The 25,066-nt window shown below is 48.4% G+C and overlaps 1 protein-coding gene across 1 annotated transcript in view; it reads left to right on the forward strand.

The window, feature by feature from the left end:
• LOC147123754 (dedicator of cytokinesis protein 2-like) overlaps positions 1–25,066 on the forward strand; it is a 1,461,504-nt gene that overhangs the window by 522,762 nt on the left and 913,676 nt on the right. The window contains exon 27 of the mRNA XM_085975685.1: positions 15,154–15,249. Within this exon, the coding sequence (XP_085831811.1) occupies positions 15,154–15,249 (96 nt within the window). The remainder of the gene's footprint in view (positions 1–15,153; positions 15,250–25,066) is intronic.

Raw genomic sequence — 25,066 nt, forward strand, 5'->3', positions numbered from 1 at the left:
CAAACTCCTTTTTGGCGCAGAAGCCCTCTTTAGGCGGTAACTGGCCGCAAAGCTGGCAGCGCCTTAATGAATTTCTAGGCCTAAGTGTCTAACTGGGGTGGAGGAGCAGAGGAATCTGGGGATACAGATACACAAATCAGTTAAAGTAGCCATGCAGGGGAATAAAGTCATGAAAAAGCAAACAAAACATTGGGTTTCATTTCGAGAGGGATAGGATTGAAAAGAGAACTTATGTTCAGCCTGTATTGAACCTTGTTTAAATGAGAAGCGTGGGAGCAGGCTCGTGTGGAGCATAAACACCGACACAGACCAGTGGGGCCGAATGGCCTGTTTCTGTGCTGTAAATTCTACGGAGGACTTTAAAGGGCTGATTTCCTGAAATGTTTGAAATCATGAAACACTTGTAAAATGGGGCCTCGACTGATAGAAGATGAGGTGGTGAATCTGCAGTTCATGCCATCTCCCTGTTTCCTCTGTTGAGGCCATTCCATAACAGAAAGATGAAAGACATGGGATCCTTTTATGCTGGTTTTTGGCTGGATTTAAAAGAGATTAAAAATCCAAATGTACATATTATTCCCTTTTACAGATTCACTCGCCTCATAAACCAAAAGGTGTTCTAAATATAATTAATCTGTTGAGGTTGCTCAACAACTGTGAAATTTTTCAAGACAGTTTACCATCTTTCCCCAATGCTGTAATTTTTTAAAAACCATTCTCGGGATGTGGCCGTTGCTGGCAAGGCCAGCATTTATTGCCCATCCCTAATTGCCCGTGAGAAGGTGGTGGTGAGCTGCCTTCACTGTGACCCCTGGTTCTGGACTCCCCCGCCATCGGGAACATCCTTCCTGCATCTAGTCTGTCTAGTCCTGTTAGAATTTTATAAGTTTCAATGAGATCCCCTCTCAATCTTCTAAACTCCAGTGAGTATAAGCCCAATCGACACAATCTCTCCTCGTACATCATTCCTGCCATCCCAGGTATCAGCCTGGTGAATCTTCGCTGCACTCCCTCCATGGCAAGAACATCCTTCCTCAGATAAGGCGACCAAAACTGCACACAATACTCAAGGTGCGGTCTCACCAAGGCCCTGTACAACTGCAGCAAGACATCCTTGTTCCTGTACTCGAATCCTCTTGCTATGAAGGCCAACATACCATTTACCTTCTTAACCGCCTGCTGTACCTGCATGCTTACCTTCAGCGACTGGTGCACAAGGACACCCAGGTCTCATTGCACTTCCCCTTCTCCCAATCTATTGCCATTCAGATAATAATCTGCCTTCCTGTTTTTGCCACCAAAGTGGATAACCTCGCATTTATCCACATTATACTACATCTGCCATGCATCTGCCCAATCACCCAACCTGTCCAAATCATAATGAAGTTTCCCTGCATCCTCCTCAGAGCACACACGTCCACCCAGATTTGTGTCGTCTACAAACTTGGAGATATTACATCTAGTTCCCTCATCTAGATCATTAATATATATTGTGAATAGCTGGGGTCCTAGCATCGATCCCTGCGGTACCCCACTAGTCACTGCCTGCTACTCGGAAAAAGACCCGTTTATTCCAACTCTTTGCTTCCTGTCTGCCAACCAGTTCTCTATCCAAGTCAGTACCTTACCCCCAATCCCATGTGCTTTAACTTTGCACACTAATCTCTTATGCGGGACCTTATCGAAAGCCTTCTGAAAATCCAAATACACCACATCCACTGGTTCTCCCTTATCTATTCTACCAGTTACATCCTCAAACAATTCCAGTGGATTAGTCAAGCATGATTTACCTTTTGTAAATCCATGTTGACTTTGTCCGATCCTGTCACTGTTTTCCAAGTGCTCTGCTATTACATCTTTTATAATGGACTCTAGCATTTTCCCCACTACCGATGTCAGGCTTACCGGTCTATAATTCCCCATTTTCTCTCCACCACCTTTTTTAAATAGTGGGGTTACATTAGCTACCCTCCAATCCATGGGAACTGTGCCAGAGTCTATAGAATTTTAGAAGATGACCAGCAAGGTAAGGACAGCAAGTTTCCTTCCCCAAAGGACATTAGCGAACTTTTTGGGATTTTTATTACAATCCAAGGGTTTCATGGACACTGACGTAATAAAACTCACTACACACTTGGTTTGAGTATAAAGCAAGGCTTTAATCAACTTATTTCAGAACATGGAGGTCTAGTTGTACTTCACTAGCTCCTTGTCTTTACAAAATGTCCCTGGGAAGCTGGGGCCAACGCCCGAGTATTTATACTCCTTGGACGGCGCCACCAGCTGGCCGTCCAGTGTTATTTCATAGGTAGTTTCTCGATGATGAGATTTATGACAGACACTTTTTATTTCCATATTTTGTTTTTAAACTGATTTCAAATTTTCATGGTGAGATTTGAACTCACATCTCGCATGGATTATGAGTCCAGGCCTCTGGATTATGAGTGCAGTAACTGGAGTTTAGAAGAAGGAGAGGTGATCTCATTGAAACATAAGATTCTGAGGGGGATTGACAGGGTAGATGCTGAGAGGTTGTTTCCCCTGGCTGGAGAGTCTAGAACTAGGGGGCAGAGTCTCAGGATATGGGGTCGGCCATTTTGGACTGTGATGAGGAGAAATAGGGTATGGTTACATAATGGTTATGTTACTGGGCTAGTAATCCAGAGGCCTGGACTAATAATCCATGTAGACCTGAATTCAAAACCCCTCACGGCAGCTGGGGAATTTAAATTCAGTTAATTATATAAATTTGGAATTAAAAAGCTTGTTGGAAAAATCCCATCGAGTTCACTAATGTCCTGTAGGGAAGGAAATCTGCTGTCCTTACCTGGTCTGGCCTATATGTGACTCCAGACCCATAGCAATGTGGTTGACTCTTAACTGCCCCCTGAAATGGCCTAGCAAGTTACTCAGTAGTAGCAAACCGCTATGACAAAGTCAGCACTGTGGGAGTACCTTCACCACAAGGACTGCACCAGTTCAAGAAGGCAGCTGACCACTACCTTCCCAAGGACAATTAGGGATGGGCAATAAATGCTGGCCCTGCCAGTGACGTCCACATCCTGCGAACGAATATGGGGTCGGCCATTTAGGACTGAGATGAGGAGGAATTTCTTCACTCAGAGGGTTCTGAATCTTTGGAATTCTCTACCCCATGTGGATGTTGAGTATATTCAAAGCTGCGATCGATAGATTTTTGAACTCTAGTGGAACCAAGGGATATGGGGATCGGGCGGGAAAATGGAGTTGAGTTCGATGATCAGCCATGATCTTATTGAATGGAGGAGCAGGCTCGAGGGGCCGAATGGCCTACTCCTGCTTCTAAATCTTAAGTTCTTATGTTCTCATGTAACATAACCACTACTCTACCGGACTCTGGTTAGGAGTAAGTGGGGAGGTCAGGTGGAATTTTCGCACCCAAATGAGATTAAAATTGTAGAATAAGGGCTAGATTTTCGTGGAGCCGTCAGGCGGGGTTTCAGGCGTGTGTGGGGGAGGGAAATCCCGAATTTGGGGGTCCCGACACCATCCCGCCCCACGTAAGTTTCAGGGGCAGCGGGCACCCACCCCGCACTGGGACCCGCCGAAACCAGGCGGGAAGGGATTAGTGCCAATTAACTGCCTGTTAGCAGGTAGTTAACAGGCAGTTTTTAGCCTAATCCCTATTTTGAAGGGTTTCGTGTGGGTTTCCCGATGGCTCCAAACCACGCCAGGTTAGAGCAGGCGGGCCGTCGGATTGAAGGACTTGGAGGGGTTGCGATGTCGGTGCTCAGGTGAGTGATGGGTGCATGAGTGTAAAGGTAAGTGTGTTTGGTGTGTCTAAAGTGTGTAAAGAACTTTTACTTACCTGTACTTACCTTAACAGACTTTCTTCCTGTAGCCGTCGGGTGTCCATCACTCAGCCGGAACTGAAAGCTGAATGGCTGTGATCTGTCAAAAGTGAAAGCCTTCAGCTTTGAGTGCCGGTGAGAGTTCTAACTGAGTCTGTGCAGAGGGACTCATGTTAGAACTCAGAGTGTCAGTGTTTCACAGCTTCAAACAGCTGTGAAACACTGATATTTCATCTGTCAAGAACTCTTGACAGATGAAATTGCAGTCTGTGACGTCACCTGTTGCCGGGTGGCCCTTAATTGGCCTGCTGAGCCCGCTGGGCGGGCTCAACAAGGTCAATCAAAGGAAAATCGCGCGTATTGGCCGGACGTCGAAGTAGGCAGGTCAAAAACCCGAAAGGGGAAGTCCCGCCTTCTTCCCGACAGCTTCGGGAAAATCTACCCTTAAGTTACCAAGGGGAAGCAAATGAAGCAGACAATCTAAATTGGGTGCATTTCTTGGGAGGAAACGAACTGAGGGATATAGGGAGGACAGGTAGGCGGAGGTGAGATCGGTATAAATAAGACCAAGCTTGGCCTTGCTCTTCTTCCTAAACGTTTTTATGTATCTTCATGTATCCTTCGGTCTGTGCCTGTTTATCGTCTGCAGAATTATCCTTGTCCCTGGTTCTATGTAGTTTGTGTGTCTGACAGAATACGCGACTGCGGAGGGATCAGTGTAATTTGTCACCAGGCACATGTATTTCATTAGTGGCCTGCTTGTTTGCCTGAAGGGCGTGTTCACGCACAATGATTTACATTCAGAGCAAACGCATAAACAGTCACAGGTTCAGGTTATAGTAGGAGGTAAATATATTTTGTGAATCTGCAATTAGTCAAACCCTGTTTGCTGGTTTCACTGTATTTGTCTGATGAATTACAGGCGTCTCTGACATCAAGTGCAGATTGGCACGTACAGGCTGTCAGACCTTGCTTGCTCAGTCGTCACCGCCTTTTCTGCTAGAATCAAGGCTAATCCTATTCTAAATACCACCTGAAATAATTGGAGTGATCATTTTATAATGATAGAGAGACTGCAGGCATAAAGTGCCAGATATTTGTTCTGTTTAATGCTTATTAGACCCTTGGACCTTTTGGAGACTGCAATGTGTTGTGGTGCTGAGTTCAAAAGGATGAGCAAGTTCCAATTAACCACTTAAGAACTGAATAGGGCTGATTTTAGCTCTAAGTGGTGGTGGAAAACCAGCACAAATGTGAAACAAAGGGAGCTGGCTGTCGTTGTTGGAGGCTAATCATCTCATCCCAAGTACGCTGCAGCAGGAGTTCTTCAGGGTAGCGTCCCAGGGCCATTTATCTTCAGCTTCATTAATGACCTTCCCTCCGTCATAAGGTCAGAAGTGGGGATGTTTGCTGATGATTGCACAGTGTTCATTTCCATTCGCAACTCCTCAGATCATGAAGCAGTCCACGCCCGCATGCAGCAAGACCTGGACAATATCCTGGCTTGGGCTGATAAGTGGCAGGTAACATTCACGCAACACAGGTACCAGTCAATGACTTGTCTCCAATCAGAGAACCTAACCACCTCTTTGACATTCGTCACCATTGCCATCGCCAAATCCCCCACCATCGACATCCTAAGGGGTCGCCATTGACCAGAAACTCAACTGGACCAGCCACATAAATGCCGTAGCTACTAGAGCAGGTCAGAGGCTGGGTATCCTGTGGTGAGTGACTCACCTCCTGACTCCCCAAAGCTTCTCCACCATCTACAAGGCACAAGTCAGAAGTGTGATGGAATACTCTCCACTTGTCTGGATGAGTGCAGCTGCAACAGCACTCAAGGAGCTCGACACCATCCAGGACAAAGCAGTAGGCTTGCTTGGTATAAACGTCCACTCCCTCCACCACCGGTGTACCGTGACTGCAGTGTGTACCATCTACAGGATTCATGCCAGCAGCTCACAAAGGCTTCCTCGGCAGCACCTCCCAATCCCACGACCTCTACCACCTAGAAGGACAAGGACAGAAGGTGTATGCGAACACCATCACCTTCCAAGATCCCCTCCAGGTCGCACACGATCCCAACATGGACTTATATTGCCACTCTTTCATTGTTGCTCGGTCAAAATCATGGTACTCCCTACCTAACAGCATTGTGGGTGCCCCTTCACCACATAGAGTGCAGCGGTTCAAGAGGGTGGCCCACCGCTACCTTCTCAAGGGCAACTAGGGATGAACAATAAATCCTGCCTTGCCAGTGTTGTCTACATTCCAAGAACAAATTAAAAATAAATATGAGGGACTGTAAGAGACAGTCTTCTGCAGTTCTCTATTCCCGTCCTAAGCATGGCATTACTCTGACTCTGGCTGTCCTCACTCCCTTTGCCCCACCATTGGTGGCAAAGTGTTCGCCCACCTTGGTCCTATTCTTTGGAACTCTCTCCCTAGACTCCTCAATCTCCCTGCAAGCCCCATATCTTCAACAAACTCTTCCTTCCTTTTCGGCTCCATTAAAAAATATTTTTTTTTTAAATTCATTGATGGGATGTGGGCGTCGCTGGCTCGGCCTGCATTTAGTGCCCATCCCTAATTGCCCTTGAGAAGATGGTGGTGAGCCGCCTTCTTGAACCGCTGCAGTCTGGTGTAGGTACACCCACAATGCTGTTAGGAAGGGAGTTCCAGGATTTTGGCCCAGCGACAGTGAAGGATCGGCGATACAGGTCCAAGTCAGGATGGTGTGTGGCTTGGAGGGGAACTTGTAGGTGGTGATGTTCCCATGTGTCTGCTGCCCTTGTCCTTCTAAGTGGTAGAGGTCGCGGGTTTGGAAGGAGCTTTGGCGAGTTGCTGCAGTGCACCTTGTAGATGGTACACACTGCAGCCACAGTGCGCCGGTGGTGGAGGGAGTGAATGTTGAAGGTGGTGGATGGAGTGCCAATCAAGCGGGCTGCTTTATCCTGAATGGTGTCGAGCTTCTTGAGTGTTGTTGGAGCTGCACTCATCCAGGCAAGTGGAGAGTATTCCATCACACTCCTGACTTGTGCCTTGTAGATGGTGGAAAGGCTTTGGGGAGTCAGGAGGTGAGACACTCGCCGCAGAATTCCCAGCCTCTGGCCTGCTCTTGTAGCCACAGTATTTATATGGCTGGTCCAGTTCAGTTTCTGATCAATGGTAACGCCCAGGATGCTGATAGTGGGGGATTCAGCGATGGTAATGCCATTGAATGTCAAGGGGAGATGGTTAGAGTCTCGCTTGTTGGAGATGGTCATTGCCTGGCACCTGTGTGGTGCGAATGTTACTTGCCACTTGTCAGCCCAAGTCTGAATGTTGTCCAGGTCTTGCTGCATATGGACACGGACTGCGTCAGTATCTGACGAGTCTTGAATGGTGCTGAACAGTGTGCAATCATCAGCGAACATCCCCACTTCTGACCTTATGATGGAGGGAAGGTCATTGATGAAACAGCTGAAGATGGTTGGGCATAGGACACTGCCCTGAGGAACTCCTGCAGTGATGTCATGTGATTGAGATGAATGACCTCCAACAACCACAGCCAACTTCCTTTGTGCTAGGTATGATTCCAACCAATGGAGAGTTTCCCCCTTGATTCCCATTGACTTCAGTTTTGCTAGGGCTCCTTGATGCCACACTCGATCAAATGCTGCCTTGATGTCAAGGGCAGTCACTCTCACCTCACCTCTTGAGTTCAGCTCTTTTGTCCATGTTTTCCTTACACCTATCTGAGAAGTGACTTGGGATGTTTCTTTACCTTAACAGCGCTACATCAATGCAACCTGTTGGTGTTGATAATTTTAGGCAGCTTCAATCCAACGACAGGTCTCCTGGTCTGATCTACTCCTCGCTGATTTTGGGGAAACTACATACTCGGCAGGTGCAGCAAAGAGGTTGAATGCTCAGTCAGACATGAGTGCTAGCACTGAACTGAACTGACAGTTACGGCGCAAAAGCAAAATTGCTAGTCTCTTTAATTGTCCGCCCCACTCCCACTCTGACCTCTCTGTCCTCAGCCTCCTACGCTACTCCAACAAAGTTCAATGTAAGTTTGAGGAATAGCACCTCATCTTTCTATTAGGTGCTTTTCAGCCTTCCAGACTCAGCATTGAGTTCAACAATTTCATGTCCCCATTTTTTCAGATGGCAGCTGTTGATGATTCTGCCATTCCCATTTACACCTCCTCTAAACCCATCTTTTGTTCCTTTACTTGTCCCATTACTATCTCCTTTCGCCTTGCACCATCATTCCTTTAGCCTTTCAATCTCTCCTGTCTTCCCTATCACAGACCTTCCCTTTGGTTCTTTCCTCCCCTCCCCCTTTCCCTGCCCCTGCACTTGCTTAAAATCTGTCTTATCTCCATCTTTTTTCAGTTCTGACGAAGGGTCATCGACCTGTAACGTTAGCTCTGTTTCTCTCTCCACAGATGCTGCCTGACCTGCTGAGCGTTTCCAGTATTTTCTGTTTTTATTTGACATTTATGGTAAATTGCTGGGGATAGAAGAGGGCTTTACTCTGCAGCTAAAGAGGCTTGAGGGGCTGAACAACCTACTCCTGTTCCTATGTTCCAATGTTCTCATGTTGCGTTACGTCTGATTTAGGAATATCTGAGGTTGGGCAAAAACAGATAGACATTCCAGGGTAGAATCTCGGCCCATCATCCCGATCTCCTGCAGTAGCTTTGGCGCAAAAAAAACCCCCTGGATAAACAGCGCAAATATCCTCTGCGCCAATTCTGCGAGTTTTCCACCGGCCTCCCACCAAAATTATGGCAGGAGTTTGAAGGAGAAACCCTCATGGAAATTACAGACGTCTTAAGACTTTAATGAGCGCAATCTTCCCCCACCAAAAATAAACTCGGAGATAAATGAAACGTTTTTCTTGCCTCTGAATGATGTGACACGCTGGCTGCAGTGAGTCTCTACGGTTAACGTAATTCACTCATGGTCGCCTGTAGGGTTCTGTTGTCTCTCAGACGGCACTTAACCTTCGCTCCTGTTTGCTAGAGAGTGAAATAGTATTGATTTATTTGAAGGAGCTTGTGAAGAAGATAAATAAAGGCCTGTCCTTGAACAATTACAGAGAGTCAACAACTTCTAGAGAGAAGAAAAAAATATCAAAAAATATTTTTAAATGTTCCCCAACCTTTCCTCCCATTTCCAATTTAATCGCTTTCACCTCCGAGCGATTCCTGTCAGATTTTAAAGCCATCTTCTTTTTTGAGTGGGAAATCTGGACGGTAAAAATCAAATTAAATTATTAGCTGTTTGCGTTGGGTGACGTTTACAGTAATGTCCATGGCTTAATCAGTCTCCTTATTAGTGCACGACATCCCAAAGGGAGGTGGTTTCATTTTTCCTCAGAAGTCACAAGACACTTCTGCGAAAATGGTAATGGGATGGCAAGTTGGTTAGACCACACTTGGAGTACTGCGTGCAGTTCTGGTCGCCATATTATAAAAAAGGATATAGAGGGACTGGAGAGGGTGCAGAGAAGATTTACAAGGATGATACCAGAAATGCGAGGGTATACATATCAGGAAAGGATGAACAGGCTGGGTCTCTTTTCTTTTGAAAAAAGAAGGCTGAGGGGTGACCTAATAGAGGTCTTTAAAATTATGAAAGGTTTTGATAGAGCGGATACAGAGAGAATGTTTCCACTTGTGGGGAAGAGCATAACTGGAGGCCATCAATATAAGATAGTCACCAAGAAATCCAATAGGGAATTCAGAAGAAATTTCTTTACCCAGAGAGTGGTGAGAATGTGGAACTCGCTACCACAGGGAATGGTTGAGGCGAATAGTATCGATGCGTTTAAGGGGAGGCTGGACAAGCATACGAGGGAGAAGGGAATAGAGGGTTACGCTGATAGATTTAGATGAGGAAAGACAGGAGGAGGCTCGAGTGGAGCATAAACGCCGGTATGGACCGGTTGGGCCAAATGGCCTGTTTCTGTGCCGTACATCCTATGTAATCCTATGTAAGTGCTTGTGTGGTGAGAAACCTGAATAGGCACAAAGAAAGATTCAGCCCCTCGAGCCTGCTCCGTCATTCAATTAGATCATGGCTGATCTGCAACTCAGCTCCATTTTCCCACCTTTGCTCCACAGAAATCTAGCGAGGGATATGGAGCAAAGGTGGGCCAATGGAGTTGAGGTCGAAGATCAGCCATGATCTAATTGAATGGCAGAACAGGCTCGAGGGGCCGAATGGCCTAATCCTTTTTTTATTTGTTTATGTGATGTGGGCTTCGCTGGCAAGGCCAGCATTTATTGCCCATCCCTAATTGCCCTTGAGAAGGTGGTGGTGAACCGCCTTCTTGAACCACTACAGTCCATGTGGTGAAGGCATTCCTACAGTGCTGTTAGGGAGCGAGTTCCAGGATTTTGACCCAGTGACGATGAAGGATCGGCCGATATACTTCTAAGTCAGGATGGTGTGTGACTTGGAGTGGAACTTGGAGGTGGTGATGTTCCCATGCTCCTGCTGCCCTTGTCCTTCTAGGTGGAAGAGGTCGCGGGTTTGGGAGGTGCTGCCGAAGAAACCGTGGAGAATTGTTGCAGTGCATCTTGTTGATGGTACACACTGCAGCCACGGTGTGCCGGTGGTGGAGGGAGTGAATATTTAAGGTAGTGGATGGGGTGCCAATCAAGCGGGCTGCTTTGTCTTGGATGGTGTCGTGCTTCTTGAGTGTTGTTGGAGCTGCACTCATCCAGGCAAGTGGAGAGTATTCCATCACACTCCTGACTTGTGCCTTGTAGATGGTGGAAAGGCTTTGGGGAGTCAGGAGGGGAGACTTTCGCCGCAGAATACGTAGCCTCTGACCTGCTCTTGTAGCCACAGTATTTATGTGGCTGGTCCAGTTAAGTTTCTGGTCAATGGTGACCCCCAGGATGTTGTAGGTGGAGGATTCGGCAAAGGTAATGCTGTTGAATGTCAAGGGGCAGTGATTAGAATCTCACTTGTTGGAGATAGTCATTGCCTGGCACTTCTGTGGCGTGAATGTTACCTGCCACTTATCAGCACAAGTCTGAACATTGTCCAGGTCTTGTTGCATGCGGGCATGGACTGCTTCATTATCTGAGCATTATGCAGTCATCAGCGAACATCTCCATTTCTGACCTTATGTTGAAGGGAAGGTCATTGATGAAGCAGCTGAAGATGGTTGGGACTAGGGCACTGCCCTGAGGAACTCCTGCAGCGATGTCCTGAGGCTGTGATGATTGACCATCAACCACCACAGTCATCTTCCTTTGTGCTAGGTATAACTCCAGCCAGTGGAGAGTTTTCCCCCCCGATTCCCATTGATCAGTTTTACTAGGGCTCCTTGATGCCAGACTCGGTCAAACGCTGCCTTGATGTCAAGGGCAGTCACTCTCACCTCACCTCTGGAATTCAGCTCCTTTGTCCATGTTTGAACCAAGGCTGTAATGAGGTTGGGTGTCGAGTGGTCTTGGCGGAACCCAAACTGGGCATCAGTGAGCAGGTTATTGCTAAGTGCCGCTTGATAGCACTGTTGATGACACCTTCCATCACTTTGCTGATGATCGAGAGTAGACTGATGGGGCAGTAATTGGCTTTATTGGATTTGTCCCGGTTTTGGTGGACTGGGCTTACCTGGGCAGTTTTCCACATTGTCGGGTAGATGCCAGTGTTGTAGCTGTACTGGAACAGCTTGGCTAGAGGCGCGGCTAGTTCTGGAGCACAAGTCTGCAGCACAATAGCCGGGATGTTGTCAGGGCCTTTGCTGTATCCAGTGCACTCAGCCGCTTTTTGATATCACATGTAGTGAATCGAATTGGCTGAAGACTGGCTTCTGTGATGGTGGGGACCTCAGGAGGAGGCCAATATATATCATCCACTCGGCACTTCTGGCTGAAGATGGTTGCAAACGCTTCAGCCTTGTCTTTTGCACTCACGTGCTGGGCTCCACCATCATTGAGGATGGGGATATTCATGGAGCCTCCTCCTGCCGTTAGTTCTTTAATGGTCCACCACCATTCACGACTGGATGCGGCAGGACTGCAGAGCCACAGTCCTGCCAGGGTAGCAGGGATAAACCAGGGAATTACAGGCCAGTGAGCCTAACATCTGTGGTAGGGAAATTATTGGAAAAAATTCTGAGGGACAAAATTAGTCTCCACTTGGAGAGGCAAGGATTAATCGGGGATAGTCAGCATGGCTTTGTCAAGGGTAAATCATGTCTGACAAATCTGATTGAATTTTTCGAGGGGGTGACTAGGGGGGTGGATGAGGGAAATGCTGTGGATGTGGTTTACATGGACTTCAGTAAAGCTTTTGACAAAGTCCCGCATAGGAGACTGGTCAAGAAGGTAAGAGCCCATGGGATCCAGGGTGCCTTGGCGCGTTGGATCCTAAACTGGCTGAGTGGCAGGAGGCAGAGGGTGATGGTCGAAGGTTGCTTTTGTGACTGGAAGCCTGTGTCCAGTGGGGTACCTCAGGGATCGGTGCTGGGTCCCTTGTTGTTTGTGATCTACATAAATGATTTGGATGAGAATGTAAAAGGTATGATCAGTAAGTTCGCAGATGACACGAAAATTGGTGGGGTGGTAAATTGCGAGGAGGAAAGCCTCAGGCTACAGGACGATATAAACGGGTTGGTCAGATGGGCGGAAAAGTGGCAAATGGAATTTAACCCTGAAAAGTGCGAGGTGATGCATTTTGGACGGACAAATAAGGCAAGAGAATACACAATGAGTGGTAGGACCCTAGGAAGTACAGAGGGTCAGAGGGACCTTGGTGTACATGTACATAGATCCCTGAAGGCAGCGGAACAGGTAGATAAGGTGGTTAAAAAGGCATATGGGATACTTGCCTTCATTCGCCGAGGCATAGAATATAAGAGCAGGGAGGTTATGATGGAGCTGTACAAAACGCTGGTGAGGCCACAGCTGGAGTACTGTGTGCAGTTCTGGTCACCTCACTATAGGAAGGATGTGATTGCTTTGGAGAGGGTGCAGAGAAGATTCACCAGGATGTTACCTGGGATGGAGCGCCTCAGCTATGAAGAAAGACTAAACAGGCTGGGGTTGTTTTCCTTGGAGCAAAGAAGGCTGAGGGGGGACCTGATTGAGGTGTACAAAATGATGAGGGGCATAGATAGGGTAGACAAAGAGGAACTTTTCCCCTTAGTAGGGGGGTCAATAACAAGGGGGCATAGATTCAGGGTAAGGGGCAGGAGATTTAGAGGGGATTTGAGGAGGAACTTTTTCACCCAGAGGGTGGTTGGAATGTGGAACTCAATGCCTAAAAGGGTGGTAGAGGCAGGAACCCTCACAACATTCAAGAAGCATTTGGATGAGCACTTGAAATGCCATTGCATACAAGGCTATGGACCAAATGCTGGAAAATGGGATTAGACTGGACAGGGATGGATGGGCGGCGCAGACACGATGGGCCGAAGGGCCTCTTTCTGTGCTGTAAAACTCTATGTCTATGACTACGACTCTATGATCCGTTGATTGTGGGATCGCTTAGCCCTGTCTATAGCATGCTGCTTCCACTTTTTAGCATGCATGTTGTCCTATGTTGCAGCTTCCCCAGTTTGGCACCTCATTTTTAGGTACGCCTGGTGCTGCTCCTGGCATGCTCTTCTACACTCCTTATTGAACCAGGGTTGGTCCCCTGGCTTGATGGTAATGGTAGAGTGAGGGATATGCCGGGCCATGAGGTTACAGATTGTGGTGGAATACAATTCTGCTGCTGCTGATGGCCCACAGAGCCTCATGGATGCCCAGTTTTGAGCTGCTAGATCTGTTCTGAATCTATCCCATTCAGCGTGGTGGTAGTGCCACACAACACGATGGAGGGTGTCCTCAGTGTGAAGACGGGACTTCGTCTCCACAGTGACTGTGTGGTGGTCACTGCTACCAGTGCTGTCATGGGCAGATGCACCTGTGACAGGTAGATTGGTGAGGACGATGTCAAGTAGGTTTTTCCCTCATGTTGGTTCTCTCACCACCTGTCGCAAGCCCAGACTGGCAGCTATGCCCTTCAGGACTCGGCCAGCTCGGTCAGTAGTGGTGCTACTGAAGCACTCTTGCTGATGCACATTGAAGTCCCCCACCCAGAGTACATTCTGTGCCCTTGCTACTCTCAGTGCTTTTTCCAAGTGTTGTTCAACATGGAGGAGTACTGATTCATCAGCTGAGGGAGGGCAGTAGGTGATAATCAGCTGAAGGTTTCCTTGCCCATGCTTGACCTGAAACCATGAGACTTCATGGGGTCCGGAGTCAATGTTGAGGACTCCCAGGGCCACTCCTTCCCGACGGTATATCACTGTGCCGCCATCCCTGGTGGGTCTGTCCTGCCGGTGGAACAGGACGGAGGAGTTTCTGTGAGTATGACTATGTCAGTCTGTTGCTTGAGTAGTCTGTGCGACAGCTCTCCCAATTTCGGCACAAGTCCTCAGATGTTGGTGAGAAGGACTTTGCAGGGTTGAGTGGGCTGGGTGTGCCGTTGCCGTTGCCGTGTCCTAGCCGGTGCCGAGGTCGATGCCGGGTGGTCAGTCCAGTTTCATTCTTATTATTGTGTTTCATAGCGGTTTGTTGCAACTGAGTGTCTTGCTAGGCCATTTCAGAGGGCAGTTAAGAGTCAACCACATTGCTGTGGGTCTGGAGTCACATATAGGCCAGACCAGATAAGGACGGCAGATTTCCTTTCCTGAAGGAAACATTAGTGAACCAGATGGGTCTTTACAACAATCCGATAGTTTCATGGTCACCATTACTGATACTAGCTTTTTAATCCAGATTTATTTAATTAAATGTATTTAGATTCCCCAGCTGCCGTGGTGGGATTTAAACTCACGTCTCTGGACCATTGGTCCAGGCCACTGGATTACTAGTCCAGTGACAATACCACTATGCTCCTGTTCCGTTAAATATGGTACTATGTTTCACCTCACGTTTGATGGCTGGGATGGAGGTGGGACAGAGTCAGGTGCCAGTGGGGAGTGTGCCCCTCTTTGCCACGCTCCAGCCATTGGACCCACCAGTGGTCGCCAGAATATCCAACCTTGCAGCTCAGCGCCTTCCCACACCAATTGAAAATCCAACAGACTTTTTCTCACTCGCTTGGATGATACTTGACCGTCCATTAAATATAAATTCTTCCCCCATCTCTAATACAGTAACTAATAAACAAAAAAATTTTTTTTTTTATGCCCCTAGCAGTTTTCTCCTTGGTTGCTTGTAGCAGTGTCTGGGAGATTCCTGCTGATTCCAGGATAGCCCTGGAGAGTTGGCACCCTACGTGTGACCTTCACGCAATCCAATATTGTGTCTTTCAGGGAAACACTTATCAGGATATTCAGGACATCATGGATAAGCTGCTTCGGACCGTGAACCAGATGGTTATCATGCTCGGAAGGGACCACAGCCTCATCGTAAGTACTTCCTGTTTTATTCACTTCCTGCTTCCTGGATACTTTAGATGGAATCTGAAATGTCAGACAACAAGAAAAAGGTTTCACTTATTTTGTTTTGGTAAATTGGTTGATTTGTGTTGATGTTACGACTGCTAATTCAAGGAGTTATTCCGTGGGCAACTCCACCCTCGTAATTCTAATTTTGAAAATAGCGGCCAAGTCTCTTGAGTATGGGGCCTCTAGTGATGAAACAGAACTTCCTTGGTGCAATCACACTTGACCCTTTGCTGAAGAAGGAGGAATAATAATTTGCTTTGGTTTTCTTTTGACTCCCTAGTACTTTGTGACACCAGCTTTCTTCTTTGTGAGACCAAGTTAGCTTGGCTGATTCTTTCATTTGTGAGGACTTACCACATCTAGTGCCGTGATCATTATAGGGATTGAAAACAGGATCCACAATATAAGAGGAAAAATAACTTAGCGGATTGCCCTCAAGCGGCCTCTGACCTCGCTGAGACTTGGGTTGAATATGGTACCGGATGCTGCTAGACCCTGAGGGAGCTGGACTAAAGGTAGATGGTCTAGGACCAATGTTCAGTGTAAGGACCACAAGCAGGGAAATCCTGGGAGATCTGTTGCATTAGGTGATCGACCATTGAACCTGTAACACCCTTATAAAAACCACTGCAGGATCCATGTGATAATCTGTTTTAGCTTTCGGACAACTCGACCACTGGGGAGCTGGAGGAAGGTAGGTGCTTTGCAGTAGGTTTGCGTTAGGTAGACGTTCTCTTGTGTTAAAACCTGCACGTTTATACTGTTAGCGGATCTCATGGCTCAATCGCACTGACATTTGAAACCTTGACTGCGTCTCACTGATGGCCCAATCCAGTTGCCAAAAGAGAATGCATTCCTCTTCAGCGTCTTTCGGTAGCAAACTTGCAGATTTTGACAACCCGCTTCGGGTGAAACTGGAATCATCCCGAATCCACCGACACCTTCAGACAGTGGAAAAGATGGCCCGAAACGTAAAGGGCGTTGTTTTCACAGCTGATTCTGACTTGGAGTTGGCAAGACCTGAGCCACTTCAAACTGCGCCAAGACTCCAATGCGGTAGGTCGGTTCTCAACAGCTTTCTAGTGGTGGTGTTGACCTGCAGATGTATTTTTTTTTCCCATCCAGCGTCTCGGTTTAAACGCTGATTGTATAATTTTCTTGATTTAATTGCACATCTCGTCAGTAGTGCGTCTGATACCGGTACAATTTCATTGGGTGTCCGTTCAATGTATGGACTGATCACTTCATGCTGTAGGAAATGGGCAAGGTACAGAATTCTGCAGCACCAACAAGGAACAGGCGAGCTTATGAAATGCCTAAATAATAAATTGTAAGCTTCATATTGCAAGGGAATCCATTTAATTCCCTCAGAACTCACTAACGGTTGCCGATATGAAAACTGGAATTCTGTGTGTTCGGTTGGGTTTTTTTGGCAGCTTGGGAAAGGAGAATAATTTTTATGGTCTTCATGATTTTAAAAAAAATTTGTTCATGGGATGCGGACGTCGCTGGTAAGGCCAGCATTTACTGCCCATCCCTGATTGCCCTCGAGAAGGTGGCGGTGAGCCGCCTTCTTGAACCGCTGTTCTTTGCAGCAGTTTGGTACAACTGAGTGGCTTGCTGGGCCATTCCAGAGGGCAGTTAAGAGTCAACCAACATTGCTGTGGGTCTGGAGTCACATATAGGCCAGACCAGGTAAGGACAGTAGATTTCCTTCCCTAAAGAACATTAGTGAACCAGATGGGTTTTTATTACAATCCAGTGGTTTCATGGTCACTATGATACTAGCTTTTTAGTTCAGATTTATTTAATTGAATTTAAATTCCCCAGCTGCCGTGGTGGGATTTGAACTCACGTCTTCTGGATTATTAGTCCAGGCCTTGAGATTCACTTGTCCAGTAATATAATCACTATGCTACCGTACCCAAGGCGAGTCAGTGTATAACTTGAAAACTGGCATCTAGTATTGAATTAAAATACACACTTGCTCTCAAATAATTTCTTGCTGAAATAAAAAGCCTCACAGATTTTAGGTTCATCAAATTTCTGAGAGAACTGGTTGCTCTTGTAATGCTAGAAGACCTTTATAAAGCGCTGGTTGGGCCACAACTGGAGTATTGTGTCCAGTTCTGGTCACCACACTTTAGGAAGGATGTGAAGGCCCTTGGGAGGGTGCAGAGCAGATTTACCAGAATGGTTCCAGGGATGGGGGATCTTAGCTACAAGGACAGGTTGGAGAAGCTGGATTTGTTTTCATTAGAGCAAAGGAGGTTGAGGGGTGATTTGATAGAGGTGTACAAGATTATGACGGGTTTGGATAGGCTAGACGGGGAGAAGCCATTCCCACTAGTTGATGGTACAAGGACTAGGGGACACAGATTAAAGGTTTTGGGCAAGAGATACAGGGGGGATGTGAGGAAAAACTTTTTTACGCAGCGAGTGGTGATGACCTGGAACTCGCTGCCGACGGAAGTGGTGGAAGCGGAGACACTCAATGTTTTCAAGGGGAGACTGGATAGGCACTTGAGGGAAATAAACTTGCAGGGCTACGGGGATAGAGCGGGGGAATGGGACTGACTGGATTGCTCTACAGAGAGCCAGCACCGACTCGATGGGCCGAATGACCTCCTTCTGTGCCGTTATGACTCTATGGGCTCGATTTTGCCAGGCCCGAGGAGGCGGGATTGGAGGCAGGTGAGGTGTTAAAATCGCAAAAAAATGGCGTGCGGGCCCGATCTCACCTCCATTCCGCCTCCGAGAATTTTCCCAGAATCAGGGTTTCAGACCCCGTTTCCATCCTGCCTCTGATGTTTAGACATTTCCCCCATACTACATGCCTCCTCTGGAACACGCCAGGTAATTCTGGCGGCTTCACAAGTGGATTGCTTAGTAACAGCTGCAGCTCCACCATTAAAAAGGAGTTTTCAGCAATCATCATTTGCAGGTGGCAGAACTTTGTTGTCTCAGGTCTGGGGGAACTTTTCGCGGCCTACTCATTGTTGTGGAAGTTTGGAGCCTGACACCCATCTCCAGTGTGACCTGCTGGGAAACCCCTCTCGCCACCTTGACTGAGCACTTCCTCAACTGAGGTATATCGCAGAAGCATGGGAACCATTTATTTCCTTTCCTCCTGGACATCAGATTCGGACGAAGACCAGCCACGGCAGCAGCAGAACCATGAACAACAGCACCACCAACAGCAGCAGCAACAACAGGAGCACCAAGCTGCTAGTCACCCACCTGAAGCTGCACAGGCCAGAAGGCACCAGAGCATGACCACATTGCTGCCTGGGATGCAAGGGTCGCACTCATGTTGGCCAGATTTGTTTAGCCTGCACAATCAAACACTTTTGCCTCACAGCTTCTTACCAGAGCATGGACAATGGACAAGAACCTGCGGATTCCTATCACTCTGACCACCATACTGACAATTGCAAGTCTCCCTAAGCCCTCAATGTGAAAGTCCCATTTGCAAAATGACACAGGCCATAACTTCAACAGTTTGGCATCAAATCTGTTTATGATACCACGACAAGGATGGTTGGTCCAAATACAATACATCACAGCACCCAAGTGACTACCCTTGTGACTACTTGTGCATTATCTTCCTCTTACGCATGCTCCTACGTAGTGCTTCCCCTGTGGCTTCAGCAGATGTGGAGGCCCCTTGCTCACTTTCTTGCTGCTCCTTTCTCGACACCTTTGGCGGGCGTCCTCTGGGGTTGCGAACCTGTGAGGGCTTGGCAATAGGCTGCTGCTCCTGCGGCTGTGCAGGGGCTGAGATGCCCATCTCAGTTGGGTGAGGACTCTGGTGGGGCTCTGACCAAGGGCTTTGCAGTGGCATGGTCGTGTGAGCACTTGCAGAGGAGCCCCCACTTCCTTGTTGTCTGCCACCAACATCCCTCTCATGGGCCAGCCCCACTTCAGAGCTAGCAAGTGGCTTGACAGCACCTTGCTGCACTTCAGGGGGGCCATGGGGAACCGTTTCTGCACTGGAAGTCCTACTGGAAGGTTTGGTTTCTATGCTCAATAGCTGACCATCGCTCCTCAAGAGATGTCATTCTATTCTGAACAATGACGATGTTTTCAAGACTCTGGCAACTAAGCTCCTCCATGGCCGTAGCCATCCTCTCCTCTACCGTAGCCAACCTTACCATGGAGTTAGTCATCCTTTCCACGGAGGCTGCCATCCTTTCCACGGTGATGCGTTCATGCGCCAACGCCTCCACAAAGGCTCTGCTCATGTTCCTCCATTCGCTCCACACTCACAGCGACCTTGGAGACAAAACCTGCCAGAAACTCCTGCACCTGTTCCTGGAGTTCCAGCACCGCTCTCCTTCTGGATGGACCCGGAGACACAGGGTCGACATGCAGCTGAGCTGAGCTGGCAGAGTCCTGCGCCCTCCGACGAGGACTCTCCACTGCTGTCCCTGTCTCCACCATCTGCTGATGCTCACTTGTGAGCTGTGATACCCCAGGTGCCAACACTACTCCAGCTCGCAATGGTCCCACCGAGGTGTGAGTGTCTGCGCTGGTGCTGGGTGCGCTGAATTCTGCTGACGCTGTGCCCTCAGAGGTTGCAGCTTCCTCTGAGGAGTCTGGAAGCTCAGGCTATTCCTCCTGGACATTGGGGACGGGGGCTCTCGATGCTCCTGTGGGGGAGTAAAGGAAAGAGTTAGAGATGTGAGGTCAAGGTTACATGCACATTGAATAGTGCAGATGATCGTAAGTCAATCTGTTAGAGCATCAGATTCATTATCGGTGACTCATGCAATGTTAATGAGAGAGATGCTAAACTATTCTGTCACCAGCTTGCTGTGATGCACCCGTCTGTCCGTCCCCTACTTGGGAATCCTCCTCGATCCCGGCGATTTCCAGGGCTGCCTCCTCCCAGGTGGTGAGCTGGGCTACTGAGGGTAGCCCTCCTCCTGTCATGGCTCTTTCCCTCTTATTGTGGGCTCTCTTTTCCTGCAATGAGGGAGACAAGTGGAGTTTGAGTGAGAATGAAGGAGTGAGTGTAGAGAATCCATAGCATAGATGCTTAGAAGGAGACAAAGGGCCCTCCCAGTGTGTTGTAAGTTGTTGTTGTTGTTGCATCACCGTGATAGGGAGTGTGAGGGCTACATGGTCGAATAGTTAAGTGAACGTGACCATAGAGAGAGAGGCAATGGGTAAGGGTGCAGGGATGTAAGTGTCAAGTGGGATGTGGAGGAAGAGGTTGGCAAAGCAGAGTGCTGGTGAGGAGAGGCGACGGGGATCAGATTGAGGGAGATGAGAAAGTCATACTCACTTTTCCTGTGCGGAGAAGGTCACGAAACCTCTTCCTCTACTGCAGCCAGGTTCTGCGGCTCATCGAGATGGAGTTGACCTCCTGGGCCACTTGCAGCCACACAGCTTTAGTCTGCTGGGGAGGCTTTTTTCTCCCTGAGGAAGGGAACAGCACCTCCTTATTCGATCTTGCTCCCTCCACCAGAGCTTGGAGGGAGGGCTCACCGAAGCGTGGAGCACACTTTGGCCTACTGGTGGACATGGTCGATCAATGAATTCCTCACTACAATCACCATAAAGTTTGCAGTCTCCAGAAGAAGCAAGGCTTCTTGCAGGCCTTAAATCCTGCAGCATTGATGACATCATCGGAGGCGACATTCTGTATGAAAAGACTCATTGGGCCAGGGGTTCCCACACGCTGGAAACTAATTGCCCAATTAGGGGAAAATCGCACTTTTTCCCCACTTCTCTTCAGAATCGGGGTCCTGACACGAATGCCACCTGACACGCCCCAGCCCGCCCACACATGGAATGTTGGCTTTTATTGCTAGGGGGATGGAATATAAAAACAGGGAGGTATTGCTGCAGTTGTACAAGGTATTGGTGAGACCACACCTGGAATACTGCATACAGTTTTGGTGTCCATACTTAAGAAAAGACATACTTGCTCTCGAGGCAGTACAAAGAAGGTTCACTCGGTTAATCCCGGGGATGATGGGGTTGACATATGAGGAGAGGTTGAGTAGATTGGGACTCTACTCATTGGAGTTCAGAAGAATGAGAGGCGATCTTATTGAAACATATAAGATTGTGAAGGGGCTTGATCGGGTGGATGCGGTGAGGATGTTCCCAATGATGGGTGAAAGTAGAACTAGGGGGCATAATCTTAGAATAAGGGGCTGCTCTTTCAAAACTGAGATGAGGAGAAACTTCTTCACTCAGAGGGTGGTAGGTCTGTGGAATTTGCTGCCCCAGAGAGCTGTGGAAGCTACATCATTAAATAAATTTAAAACAGAAATAGACAGTTTCCTAGAAGTAAGGGGAATTAGGGGTTACGGGGAGCGGGTAGGATATCGGACATGAGGCTAGGTTCGGATCGGTCATGGCCCTGTGGGTGGCGGAGCGGGCCCAGGGGCCGTGTAGCCTGGTCCTGCTCCTACTTCTTGTGTTCTAATTCTGTATTAGATTTCAGGAGATGGTTCTATTCACAGGGATTAGTGGAGACCTCGGGAACAGGCTGCCAGCTAGGAGTCCTTCAAGAGTAAATTGGGCCTGTTCCTGGCTGGGGTGGAGATCACCTCTTGCAGAAGGTAGGTACTGCAGGAAATACAGGGACAGAGTGATCTCCTGGACGAGTTTCGATCGCCTAGATGGGTCGGAGAGGAATTTCCCAATTTTTTTCTCCCAAATTGGTCATTGGGTTTTTTATCTGGTTTTTCGCCTCTCCCGGGAGATCACATGGGTTCGGGTGGGATGGAGAGTGAAAGTAGATTTGAGGTTAGTATCAGATCAGCCATGATCTTATTGAATGGCGGAGCAGGCTCGAGGGGCTGATTGGCCTACTCCTGCTCCTATTTCTTATGTTCTTATGGCCTAGAAATTGGGTTGAGGCGCCAAGTTCGCCTGGGCGCTGATTTTTGCGCAGCGTTCGGAGCATTAGCGAACATCAGAAATTCAGTTTCAGCGCCCCTAGAGGAAGACGGGGCGAGGCTCGAGGCGCTCCGCATCCCTCTTAGGGCGCTGAAACTGAATATCGCAGCGCAACGTGCCGCAGCGCCACACGCTGCGGTACTGCACGCTGCGGTACTGCAGGCCTTCCTCCCATTGTTAAGGGGGAGGGGCCTGCAACAGCGCGATCCCCGATCGCGAGTGCCGGCAAAAGAGCCCGGCACCAAGGAGAAGTGCCGGGCTCTCGGGAAACAGCCGGCAATGCCGCGGCGGGGGGGGGGTCAGGAGGTCGGGGACGGAGGTGCTGGCAGGCGGCCGCCGAAAAAGGTGGCCGCCCCACACCTCCACCTTAATTTGCGCCACTGCCAGCACAGCAAGGCCCCGTGAACCGGGCGTGGGTAGCGAACGGCGCTACAGCGCTGTTCGCTACCAAATATCGCGATCGGGGCGCTAATGGGGCGTTGCGCACACCGATGACGTCATCGGTGGTGGCGCAGCGCAACAGGCTAACGCCACCATTAGCGTCCCCGCTGAATATCGCGGGAGGCGCCGCCAGTGGCGCTACAGCCACTGACTGCCCTCTTTAGGCGCTAATAGGTGGCGCTACACACCCAATTTCTCCCCCTATGTTCTTATGGCAAAATCGAGCCCTATGCCTCTATGACTGAACTGGCTGCAGAATAGCAGTTAAATATTAAACAGCACACCCATGTGGAGGGAGTGATGGCTTCCTGCATTCACTCCGGTGCAGGACTAAGGGAGTGCTGCACCGTCGGAGGTGTCGTCTTCTCAATGAGATGTGAAACCGAAGCCACCGTCTGCCCTCTCGGGTGGATGTAAATGATCCCGTGGGGAAGATGATTGGCCGTGTGGTTGATAGTGAGGAAGAAAGCTGTAGGCTGGAGGAAGATATCAGTGGACTGGTCAGGTGGGCAGAAAAGTGGCAAATGGAATTCAATCCAGAGATGTGTGAGGTAGTGCATTTGGGGAGGGCTAACAAGGCAAGGGAATACACAATAAATGGCAGGATACTGAGACATGTAGAGGAACAGAGGGAACTTGGAGTGCAGGTCCACAGATCCCTGAAGGTAGCAGGACAGGTAGATAAAGTGGTTCAAAATTCTCATCCTTGTTTTCAAATCCCTCCATGGCCTCGCCCCTTCCAACTCTGTAATCTCCTTCAGCCCCGCAAACCCCCGAGATATCTGCGCTCCTCTAATTCTGCCCTCTTGGGGATCCCTGATTATAATCGCTCAATCTTTGGTGGCCGGGCCTTCTGTTACCTAGGCCCTAAGCTCTGGAATTATCTGCCTAAACCTCTCCGCCTCACTACCTCTCTTTCCTCCTTTAAGACGCTCCTTGAAACCTACCTCTTTGACCAAGCATTTGGTCACCTGCCCTAATTTTTCCTTATGTGGATCGGTATCGAATTTTTTGTCTTAAAATTCTCCTGTGCAGCGCCTTGGGATGTTTTACTATGTTAAAGGCGCTATATAAATACAAGTTGTTGTTAAGAAGGCATACGGGATACTTGCCTTTGTTAGCTGAGACATAGAATATAAGAGCAGGGAGGTTATGGTTGAACTGTATAAAACACTAGTTAGGCCGCAGCTAGAGTACTGTGTGCAGTTCTGGTCACCACATTACAGGGAGGATGTGATTGCACTGGAGAGGGTACAGAGGAGGTTTACGAGGATGTTGCCAGGACTGGAGAATTTTAGCTATGAGGAAAGATTGGATAGGCTGGGGTTGTTTTCTTTGGAACAGAGGAGGCTGAGGGGAGACTTGATTGAGGTGTGTAAAATTATGAAGGTCCTTGATAGAGTGGATAGGAAGGACCTATTTCCCCTAGAAAAGAGGTCAATAACCAGGGGGCATAGATTTAAAGTAATTGGTAGAAGGATTAGAGGGAAGTTGAGGAGAACTTTTTTCACCTGGAGGGTTGTGGGGTTCTGAAATTCACTGCCTGAAAGGGTGGTAGAGGCAGAAACCCTCATTACATTTAAAAAGTACTTGGATATGCACTTGAAGAGCCGAAACCGACAAGGCTACGGACCAAGAGCTGGAAAGTGGGATTAGGGCGGATAGCTCTTTTTCGGCCGGCACAGACACGATGAGCTGGATTTTCATTGAGGAGGCGGGTAGGAGGCGGGACTACAGCTTTTGGGGTTGTAGACCCGCCTCCATCGAGTTCTAGCCAACCCACGCGATTTAGACTTGATTGACCTTGTTGAGCCCGCCCAGCGGGAGTGCAGCGAAGATTCACCAGGCTGATACCTGGGATGGCAGGAATGACGTACGAGGAGAGATTGTGTCAATTGGGCTTATACTCACTGGAGTTTAGAAGATTGAGAGGGGATCTCATCGAAACCTATAAAATTCTGTCAGGTCTGGACAGACTAGATGCAGGAAGGATGTTTCTGATGGCCGGGGAGTCCAGAACCAGGGGTCATAGTCTAAGGATAAGGGGTAAGCCATTTAGGACTGAAATGAGGAGGAATTTCTTCACCCAGAGAGTGGTGAACCTGTGGAATTCTCTGTCACAGAGGGCGGTGGAGGCCAGTTCATTAAATATATTCAAGAAAGAGTTGGATATATTTCTTGAGGCTAAAGGGATCAAGGGATATGGGGAGAAGGCAGGGACAGGGTACTGAATTTGGATGATCAGCCATGATCTCATTGAATGGCGGAGCAGGCTCGAAGGGCCAAATGGCCTACTCCTGCTCCTATCTTCTATGTTTCTATAGAGGAAACATTCTCCTCACAGTCTGCGGTTTTATTCTGTGAGTTGCCTGCACTTGACTGAAAGCACTGGGAGTGAGGGAGCTAAGCAACACGAGGC

Source organism: Somniosus microcephalus, chromosome 2 (assembly GCF_052327205.1).
Source record: "Somniosus microcephalus isolate GS21.2 chromosome 2, FLI_Smic_1.0, whole genome shotgun sequence".
Classification (NCBI taxonomy): domain Eukaryota; kingdom Metazoa; phylum Chordata; class Chondrichthyes; order Squaliformes; family Somniosidae; genus Somniosus; species Somniosus microcephalus.